Source organism: Myotis brandtii, unplaced genomic scaffold (genome assembly GCF_000412655.1).
Source record: "Myotis brandtii unplaced genomic scaffold, ASM41265v1 scaffold92, whole genome shotgun sequence".
In the NCBI taxonomy this organism is placed as follows: domain Eukaryota; kingdom Metazoa; phylum Chordata; class Mammalia; order Chiroptera; family Vespertilionidae; genus Myotis; species Myotis brandtii.
The window spans coordinates 1,877,685-1,889,052 of record NW_005371791.1 but is presented as its reverse complement, the minus strand read 5'-3'; the positions used below and the strand labels follow the sequence as shown (position 1 = coordinate 1,889,052).

Genomic DNA, 11,368 nt, shown 5'->3' with positions numbered 1-11,368 from the left:
TGTGACCATGATTTTTTTTTCTCTCTCTTTTTTCTTTTTGGTCAATCCCTTTATCCACCCCTCAAAGATAAATTTATAGCCCATAAAGATATCAGACCAGCCACTGTAATGTTTGATCTAATCAAATACCTAGTAATTTTGTACGAAGACATTTTCTTTTATAAATATATTTCATTGATTTTAGAGAGGAAGGGAGAAGGAGATGGAAGCATCAATGATGAGAGAGAATCATTGATCGGCTGCCTCCTGCCCACCCCCTACTGAGGACTGAGCCTGCAACCTGGGCATGTGCCCTGACTGGGACTCCAACCATGATCTCCTGGTTCATAGGTAAATGTTCAACCACTGAGCCACACCGGCTGGACATGAAATTAATATTTTCAAAGATGACTACTCACAAAATATAAAAAGATGAAGTATGACTTATAGAAAAGGTAAAAAGAAAGTATGCATGGACAAAATAGTAACACTCTATATGCCTAGCTGGAGTGGCTCAGTGGTTGAACATCGACCTCTGAACCAGGTGGTCATGGTTTGATTCCTATTCAGGGTACACGCCCAGGTTGCAGGCGAGATCCTCAGTAGGGGGTGGGCAGGAGGCAGCCAATCAATAATTTTCATCACTGATGTTTCTATCTCTTTCTTCCTCTCTGAAATAAAAAAATATATACTTTAAAATATAAAAAAACCTCTATAGACACTGGAAATCAAATTAAAACACTTATCCTTAAAACAGAAGTAGTATATATTTTATAATTTACCACATACTAAATTACTAAGTATATAACTGAGTTAGAGAATTGAATCAGAAATTTGGTCTGTGGTAAACTTGGGAAAACAATTTTTGTCTCCAAATTCTTAGTTCAAACTTTAATTTCTAAGTCTGCATTGTGCATTTCCATTTGATGTGGTCTATTTTCTGATAGGAAAGGGTGAGGAGCCTAATTGTTAAGGATATACTATTTTAAAAGATAAATATTTGGGGCTTATCTTACACTGTCTGGAGTTTAATTATTCAACATATAAAGGTTAGTTAGAATCATTAAATAAAACAGAGTTTGAAAGCCACGGAAATGAATCTACTCAGCCAGCAGTAGGAAAGAATTAAGAAAAGCAATAATGAATTTAAGCTACATACTAGTAATTCCTTAAATGTCAAAAGAATTCCATGAAGGTAAAATTAATGAGAATTGTTTTGCTGAACAGGTTAGATGTTTTAAGTTTAAGAAAATGGAAAGCTACAAATTTTTACAATGCCAGGCAGGAAGTTGTTCTTAAAACCCAAGGCATTATAGTAGATATTCTGGAAAAACTGGTAATTCCAAGGACTTAAGGGGAAAAACTCACATTCTCCTCCTTCCTAGTAATTGAGAACTTCCCCTCTGAGAAGAAAGACTAGATACAATTGTGTCTCCAACTGTGTGTGCCACTGACTCAACTGTGTGCTATATAGAAAGCACAGTCCACTTCTCACCAAACCTCAGTTTTTACATCTGTAAAAGTGGAAAATAATACTGGTGCATGTCAAAGGGATATGTGAATTATCTAATGAATAATTATATAAAGCATTAAACACATAAAACTCTATATAAATGCTATATAGTGTTACTAGTTTAGATGAAAAAAACAGGCATCAGAGAAAAACAGTAATTAAATGCCAATAAAGGTAAATGTAGCTCAGTGGAAAAACAAACTGACTTTTGGAGTTAGGCGTCAGAAATCCTACTGAGCCACAGAACTGAAAAGAACTAAATGATATGAAGGGAACTGAGTGACATATTCTAGAGAGTTCCCCAAAGCATGGTAAAGATCAGATATTTCTATAACTCTGGAATTCTAATCTATTTTTAGCTAGAATCACTTTAAAAAATATATTTTTATTGATTTCAGACAGGAAGAGAGAGGGATAGAAATATCAATAATGAGAGAGAGAATCACTGATCTGCTGCCTCCTGCACACCCCCCACTGGGGGATTGAGCCTACAACTCTGGCATGTGCCCTGATTGGGAAATCGAACCATGACCTCCTGGTTTATAGGTCAATACTGGCTGGGCTAGAATCACTTTAAAAAAAAAATTTTTTTTTGTTAATCCTCACCTGAGGATATTTTTCCATTGATTTTTAGAGAGAGTGGAAGGGAGGGGGAGAGACAGAGAGAGAAAAACATTGATATGAGAGAGACACATTGATTGGTTGCCTCCCTTACGCACCCTGACCAGTGCCAGGGATCAAGCCTGTAACCTTTATGTGCCCTTGACCAGAATCAAACCTGGTACCCCTCAGTCCGAAGGCCGACACTCTATCCACTGAGCCAAACCGGCTAGGGCTAGAACCACATTTTTTATGGCCTAGTAATTATTTTCCATGGCCAAGTAAAACATTTTTTTTCCTTTAGAAAATATTTTTCAGAATTAAAATAATCCTGTAAATAGAAATAGGATTTTTCAAGGAACAGATATATGCTAATGTTCATGTACATGTACACACACACACACACACACACAGTACATGTGTATATACTAGTACACTCACATGCAGTTTATACACACATGCAATTATTTTCCATGGCCAAGTAAAACATTTTTTTTCCTTTAGAAAATATTTTTCAGAATTAAAATAATCCTGTAAATAGAAATAGGATTTTTCAAGGAACAGATATATGCTAATGTTCATGTACATGTACACACACACACACACACACACAGTACATGTGTATATACTAGTACACTCACATGCAGTTCATACACACATGCACACACTCTCAAATACCAACAAGTCCATTAAATAAAATGCTGTGTAACAGGAATAGAATGTTGATGTAATTAAAGAATTTTAACTGGATAATTCATTAGAAATGCTTTATATGTAAACTTTAATTTTTTCCAGAATAAATATTCCTATTTAAATAGCAAAATAACCATGTAACATGGAACAAAAGGTGGGTGGATAAATTGATTTACAGAGTAACTGTGTTCTATCTGTAGGACACCAGTTTTATCACAAATAGTATGAACTCCACAGACAATACTTGAATATGTATTTTTAAAGTCTTAGCCTTCTCTTGCCCTTGAACCACAAGGGAGACCACCTTCCACATGTGGATTTCTAAAACTAAATATGATGATTATTACACTGTGTTCTTTCAGTATGTATGTAATTACTCAAATAGAAGTTCAGTCTCTATAAGACACATTTTATAACAGTGGCAACTAACCTTTACAAATATAAAGCTTCTATGTGTGACTCATAAAGCAACTACAAAACAAATATCCTTGTAAGCACATCTATCATGAATGGTATATTACACCCATAATTGTTCAATTCACTGTTAATTATTACTCAGGAATTCATGTTTATGGCTCTATTTCACCTGCTATATGAAAACATATTCCTGCTATCTTGTTCCTTAACTTCCTGGATCAATATACCCTGGCTTAGCCATACAAAAGAAGTTGACAATGTACTCTTTTCTTCCTTAAACTGCTAGCTATGAATAAACCAAAAACTGATGACAGGAAACAAAATTTATGCTAATTGTTGTTTCCATGCTTTCTTCAGTTTTGAACTACAAATCAAACTACATAATGCAGACTGTCTCTTGTAGTTTGGTGGAGGAGAATTAACACTGTTACCTTTAGAACAAATTATTATGTTAATGATGAGGAATTTAAAGTAGTTAAATGTTAGCTTTTGACATGCTTATAATGATTCATTTTAGTGTGTATTTACTCTAACCTTTCCAGACGTTGAATATATTGTATAATTAGCTAAACTTGCAAGTTGTGGATGTGGTATAGTGGTATTGTTTTATTTTCTATGAAAATGATAACATTATTCATTTCTTTAAAAAGAGTTTTATTGTATAAGCTAGAGAAATATTTCTAAAAACAATCAATTAATATAAATATTCTTTATTATTACAATCAACACCCAGCAAAAGAGGAAAAGGAATTTTCAAGGAACATCATCTCTTAGTAGTCTTTTTTTTTTTTTCTGATGGGCCAGCTAATGTTTAAATTTTGAATTAATGAAGGACAAATGGAAGTAACATTTACTGAATTTCTTTCATGTGCCAGATGCTTTATATTTGTTACTTCATTTAATTTTCACAACTATCCCTTGATGTTCACATTAATATCTATATTTTACAGACACATTTACCCTGAGAAAAGAAACCAGGTTGATGTATATTGAAAGCCCAGGATAATTCCACTACATTTGAAATGTCATCAGCTCAGAGAAGGGTGATCAGATAGCACTAGGACCTATCTTGCTGTATCTGACTTGTTGACTGGGCTTTTTTATGGCATGAAATCATTTCACATTCATGTCATCAGGGTACATATACAGCATCTCAAAGGCCATAATTAAACTATTGAAAGCAACTTAAATTTTCACTTCAGAAGATAGTTGCTTTGGTTAAAAGCAAGCTTTCATATCCTGTGAAATATTATTTCAGAATGTACTAAAATATTATGCAATACTAGAGGCCTCGTGCATGAAATTCGTGCACGGGGGCGGGGGGGTGGCGTCCCCTCAGCCCAGCCTTCACCCTCTCCAATCTGGGACCCCTTGGGAGATGTCCGACTGCCAGTTTAGGCCCGATCCCTGGGAATGGCAGTCAGACATCCCTCTCACAATCCTGGACCACTGGCTCCTAATCGCTCACCTGCCTGCCTGCCTGGTCACCCTAACCGCCCCCCCTCCCCCCCGCTGGCCTGATTGCCCCTCACTGCCTCTGTGTGCCGGCCTGATAGCCCCTAACTGCCCCCCGCTGCCAGCCAGGTCGCCCCAACTGCTCCCTCCCTGCCAGCCTGGTCACCCCTTACTGCCCCCCCTGCCGGCCTGGTCACCCCCAACTGTCCCCCTCTGCCGACCTGGTTGTCCCTAACTGCCCTCCCCTGCCCCTGCCCCCGCTGGCCTGGTCGCCCCACGCAGCCTGCTGTTCAGTCATTTGGTTGTCCCTCACTAACCCCCCTGCCGGCCTGGTTGCCCCATGCAGCCTGCTTGTTCAGTTGTTTGGTCGGCCTGGTCATAGGCAGCCATTTTGTGAGGGCGTGAGGGTTAACTTGCATATTACCTCTTTATTATAAAGGAAATTTATGAAACACAGATAGCTTTAAAGGAATCAGATGTTTAGCACAAATTTTTTTTTGTAGTAGTAAATTACATAATTGGCATAGATTTTATGATTACTCTTGTGTTATTAAAGGAGTCTTATCAAAATATTTTGAGAAATGTTATTTCTCATTTTATTTTTTTAATTTATTGATTTCAGAGAGAGAGAGAGGAAGGGAAAGGGAGAGAGATAGAAATATCAATGATGAGAGAGAATCATAGATTGGTTGCCTCCTGCACGCCCCCTACTGGGGTGCGAGCCCACAACCTGGGATATGCCCTGATTGGGAATTGAACCATGACCTCCTGGTTCATGGGTCAATGCTCAACCACTGAGCCACAAAAGCTGGGCTATTTTTCAATATTAAGATAATTTCAACATGAAAATTTGGAAATAAGCCAGTCAGAGCAAGACAAATATCATATGATCTTGCTTGTATGTGGAAACTAATAAACACAATAAAATGAATAAAATATAAACAGAGACTGGGGGCAAGGGGGAAAGTGGAGGACATCTGTAATACTCTCAATAATAAAGACTTTAAAAAAAAATTAAAAAAGTGGGTAATGCACATATAGAAATTTGTTAAATATAAGATAAATACTAACAATATCATACATTTGTGTATGTATAGGCACAGTGCTATTACAAACATTACATCATTTAATCTTCAGAATCATATAAGTTAGGTGCTGTCAGTACCTACCTCATTTTACAAATGAAAAAAATGGGTATACTGTCCAATACCATAGCTATTAGCTACAAGTGGAAATTAAAATTAATTTAAATACAATAAAAAATTTAGTTTCTCAGTAACACTAGCCACATTTCAAATGCTCAACAGCTAGTGGATATCATACTGTACAGCATAGATGTGATATGTTTTTATCATTACACAAAGTTCTATTGAACAACAGTTTAGAGCCGTGGTTGGCAAACCGCGGCTCAGGAGCCACATGCGGCTCTTTGGCCCCTTGAGTGTGGCTCTTCCACAAAATACCACATGTGGGCGCGAACGTACAGTGCGATTGAAACTTCGTGGCCCATGTGCAGAAGTCCGTATTTTGTGAAAGAGCTGGTATTTTGTGGAAGAGCCACACTCAAGGGGCCAAAGAGCCGCATGTGGCTTGCGAGACTCGGTTTGCAGAGCTGCAGTTTGCTGACCACTGGGAGAGCTCAGTTGACTTGTTCCAATTTAAAACTAATACTGGAGTTGAGCTCATGTGATTTACTTCTTTAAAATCTGTTTTCTTTTAACTTCATTATGAAATATTTTGAAATAAGAGAGAAAATATAACCCAACATATCCATCGCGCTTATCACAATTATCAATTCACTTAAGCCCTACTTTTAACCATTTTTCAACATTATTTTTTGGCTTTTCTTCTTTAATTATACTAGTCAATGAAAAATTATCCCTTATTCAGAATAGAACATAAGGAGGCAGTATAACATAATGATTAAGACTATAGAATTAGAAAGCAGGCAGATCTGGATTCAAATTTTGGCCCTACAAAAAAGTTGTTATGTTCTTGGAAGAAAAGTTGCTTCATTTCCCTAGGGCTGAATTTGCTCATCTTTATAATTTTCTCCTACAGCCATCTATTATTTTTCCCTATAGTCAACATTTTCAGCTATTTTAATTCTTAAATTTTTATCTAAGATAAAAATTCAAATAAAATTATTTGAATGTAATTGTGAAAGAGGCAATATTTTTTCCACAGGCCTTTTATATATCCTCCTCCAAGATTACAAAGGTAAAACGACTCAATACAAAATTTCAACTATAACAGAAACATAATATAGGAAGAAAAAATTTTATTAGGGGTTTTTTTCTCAATTCCCCTAAGATAACCAGGTACTCTGTAAATGATAAAACAGAATCTATTGCCCCAAGTAGCTATTTATAGAATAATTGTTTAATTAATTTGATTTATTAATGCTGGCTTATATATATTCTAAATATAATTTTAACTAAGTTTATCTAGAAAGAAATTACTTATGTTGATGTTTAAAGCATAAATGTGATTTTAAATGATTTCATTAAATCATCAAAAATTATATCAGGAGTAAAGTTCTGGACCAATTATTTTGGTTGGGGTAGAAACAAGAGAAGATAATTATGTGATTCCACAACAACAACAAAACACCCTTTGGAGTTAATAACCCAGAGTTTTATATTTTTGGTTATATAAAACCAAACTTAGGAAACCTGGATTTAAAAACTATTTTCTTCTTACTGTTTTCCAATTCCTTAATTTAACAATTTCCATGTTATTCTCTGCTTTAATATTTATTAATAGGTTAGTAATTTGTATATTAGAATAATTTATTCTAATAAGCTTAAAATCTAACAACAAGTCAATTAGCCAACCATTCACAAATTAAAACCTTTTTCTTTATGAATAGCATCATTCTTTTATTGCAATTTAAAAAGACTAAAATGATCATATAGATGAACATCTAAAGAATTTGGGTAATTATTAAATGGAGCAAGTCTTTTGGATAAGGTGTTATATAAGAAAACAACTTCAATATAAGGAAGTGAAATAATTTTATGTACATTTAGGTAATTCATGGGTTACTTAAAGATTCAGAGGAAAAAAGGCCTAAAAATTCCTTGGCAAAGTCAACAGGAATCTAAGTAAATGTATACATTTTATGTTTAAAAAGTAATTTTGACTCCATAAATGGCATCTGGTTGTGTTCCCCTTCTCTCTTTGGTCAATCCAATAGAGACAGTATCTAGGGATCGAGGACCGGATAGTTGTCATGCTAGTAAAGTGCTTTGTTAAATGTGTAGCATTGTTATGTCAGGCTAAAACTTCTGACCATAAAGTGGAATATGAACACCTGACGTGATGTGACCTAGTTTTTCTAATAGAAATTCAATACTCATTACATTTTAAGACCACTATCATTAGTTAATTTTTTCTCCATAATATACAAAGCAAATTCCTCTATAGCAGTATTATGTTATTACTCAAATAAAAGATTTGTAGATGATTTACCTGACATCTTTCTCAAGCCGTGTAATACACTCCTTTAGTGAATCAATCTTAGAATCTCTCTGACGCACTGATTCAATTAGATATCTGTAAGGTTGTTGAGCTTGATTTAACAGAGAGTTGGCCCTGTCAAGCTAAAGAAAAACAGATTTCATTAAAACCTAGAAAATTTTACAAGAAACTAAAAGTATTCAAAATGCTCTAGCACAGATACAGTATACCTACTCTCCCTTACAATAATTACTCTGAAAAGCTTTCCCTGTGTAAATTGGAAAGTTTAAAAAATTAATCAATATAGCTATTCTCAACAACAATAATGACTATGTAAAAGGAAAGAAAAATTTAAATAAAATATTATTTCTAATTTTGGGGAAGGGCTAACTATATTTTCTTACCATCTGTCAATCTGAGAAGCTATGTGATGCAAAATTTCTCTTCTTTTAATGAATATCCACTGGCTACAAAGGAAAATCTTTTATTTGTGCTTTATTTTTATTCAAAATAATATAATCACAAAATTTAGTAATTTTTCCAAGCCTTCATATTTCCTTCCATCTCTATTTGTAAAATAGATAACTTATGTACCTAAATCACTATGTATAATTAACATTTTAAAAAACTATGGTTAAAACATTAATAAAATTTACCATTTTAACCATTTCATTAAGCATATTCACACTGTTGTGTAACCATTGTTAGTATCTATTTCCAGAAGATTTTCATCAGCTCCAAAAGAAACTCTGTTCCCATGAAGCCAAAACATTCCCTCCCCGCCAGTTCCTGGAAACCTCTATTCTACTTTGTGTCTTTGTGAACTTGCCTACTCTAGGTACCTCTTATAAGTAAAATCACATAATATTTGATATTTTATATCTCCTTATTTCACTTAATGTAATGTTTTCAAGGTTCATCTATGTTGTACCATGTATCAGAACTGTATTCCCCTTTATGGTTAAACTAGAGACCCGATGCATGAAATTTGTGCACAGATACGGTCCCTAGGTGTGGCGTATGATCAGGGCCATCTTCCCGGGCTGCCGGCAGCCGGCCCCCTGCCACCACCCACCCCTGGTTCCCCGTTCGCCATTGGGCAATCAGAGGCTGCCAGCTGGGGGGAGGGACTGAGAGGTTGGCCATTCCTGCTCGCTCACTGGCCCTGCCCCCCGCCGCCAGTTGCCCTCTGTGTGTGGGGCGACTGGCGAGGTGGGGGCCTTGGCCTGGTGCTGCCCACATCCACCACCACCCACCCCAGTTTCCCCGTTCCTCATCTGGGCCTGTGGGCTGGGGCAGCTCCTGTGTTGAGCGTCTGCCCCCTGGAGGTCAGTGTGCATCATAGTGACCAGTCATTCTGTCGTTCGGTCAATTTGAATATTACCCTTCTATTAGCCTATCTAATAAAGAGGGAATATGCAAACTGTCACACCGTCACAAAGATGGCGGTGCCCAGTCCCCTCAGTCCTGCCAGAGTCTCCCAGTCCTTTCAGCCCCGCCAGGGGGTATAGGGTAGCAGGCACGTGGTGCAGCCAGACCTGCTCTCAGCCCCCAGGGCCAGCCTGAGGTGCAGGCAAGCCTCGGATGTCGGCTGCCCAGTTGACGCCTGAGGCGCAGGCAAGCCTCAGATGTCAGTGCCCAGCCGCCTAGGGCCGGCCCGAGGTGCAGGTAAGCCTCGGATGTCAGTGCCCAGCCGCCTAGGGCTGGCCCGAGGCGCAGGTAAGCCTCGGATGGCGGCTGCCCAGCCACCCAGCGCCGCCCGAGGCTCAGGTAACCAGGGCTGGCCGAGGCTTGCGCTGCCGGCAGTGGCAGCAGCAGAGTATGATGGAGGCGTCTCCTCCCCCTGATCGCCGGGTTGCCTCCTGCCCCTGAGGGCTCCCGGATTGTGAGAGGGGGCAGGCCGGGCTGAGGGACCCCCCTCCAGTGCATGAATTTTCATGCACCGGGCCTCTAGTATAGGATAATATTCCATTGCATGTTTATAGCACATTTTCTTTATTCATTTATCTATTGATGGATATTTCAGTTGTTTCCACTTTCTGGATATTGTGACTAATGCTGCTATGAACAGTGGTATATAAGTATCTGTTTGAGTACCTATCTTCAATTCCTTTGGATCTAGGTAGGAGTGAAGTGGAATTTCTGGGTCATATGGTAATTCTATATTTAACTTTTTCAGGAACTGCCAATTGTTTTCCACAGTGGATGCATCCTACCAACAATATGCTTGGTTCCGATTTCTTGACTTCCTTGCTGAAATTGCTATTTCATGTGCTTATTGGCTATTTGTATGTCCTCTTTGGAGAAATGTCTTTTGCTCATTTTTCGAGTAGGTTTTTTTTTTTTTTGAGTTGTAGGTTTTCTTTATATATTCTGGATATTGAGTCCTTATTATATATATTACTTGCAAATATTTCTCTGTTTCTGAGATGTCTTTTTCACTGTTTTTCTTTTGGTGCTTGTACTTTTGGTGTCATTTAAAAGAAACAATTGCCAAATCCAAGGTCATGAAGATTTTCTCCTATGTTTTCTTGTATGGGTTTTATATCCTTAGCTCTGATACTTAGGTCTTCAGTCCATTTGACTTAATTTTTATATACCATATGCAATATGGTTCCAATTTCATTCTTTTACATGTAGATATGCAGTTTTACCAGCATCATTTGTTGACAAGACTATCTTTTCTCCATTGAATGGTCTTGGCAACATTGTGGAGAAACCACTAACCATGTGTAAGGGTTTATTTCGGGGCTCTCTGTGCTATTCCATCAGTCTATGTCAGTGATGGCGAACCTATGACATGCGTGTTAGAGGTGACACACGAACTCATTTTTTTGGTTGATTTTTCTTTGTTAAATGGCATTTAAATATATAAAATTAATATCAAAAATATAAATCTTTGTTTTACTATGGTTGCAAATATCAAAAAATTTCTATATGTGACACGGCACCAGAGTTAAGTTAGGGTTTTTCAAAATGCTGACATGCTGAGCTCAAAAGGTTCGCCATCAAAAAAAAAAAAGGAAGATGGCGGAATAGGTAAACACCGGAAATTGCTGCCTCGCACAACCACTTCAAAAATACAACTAAAAGACAAAACGGACATCATCCAGAACCACAGGAAGGCTGGCTGAGTGGAAATTCTACAACTAGAAGGAAAGAGAAAAGCACACTGAGACTCAGAGGAAATGCGGAAGTAAAGTGCAGAGGTACGGAGGCGCACGTGGAAAGGGCTGGCAACTGAGGACA

General features: G+C 37.4%; 1 protein-coding gene across 2 annotated transcripts in view; it reads right to left on the bottom strand.

Moving 5' to 3' along the window:
- Positions 1 to 11,368, bottom strand: part of PIBF1 (progesterone immunomodulatory binding factor 1) — a 227,257-nt gene that overhangs the window by 30,337 nt on the left and 185,552 nt on the right. For both annotated transcript variants that reach the window (XM_005885649.2, XM_014532881.1), the window contains exon 15: positions 8,132 to 8,262. In XM_005885649.2, the coding sequence (XP_005885711.1) occupies positions 8,132 to 8,262 (131 nt within the window). The remainder of the gene's footprint in view (positions 1 to 8,131; positions 8,263 to 11,368) is intronic.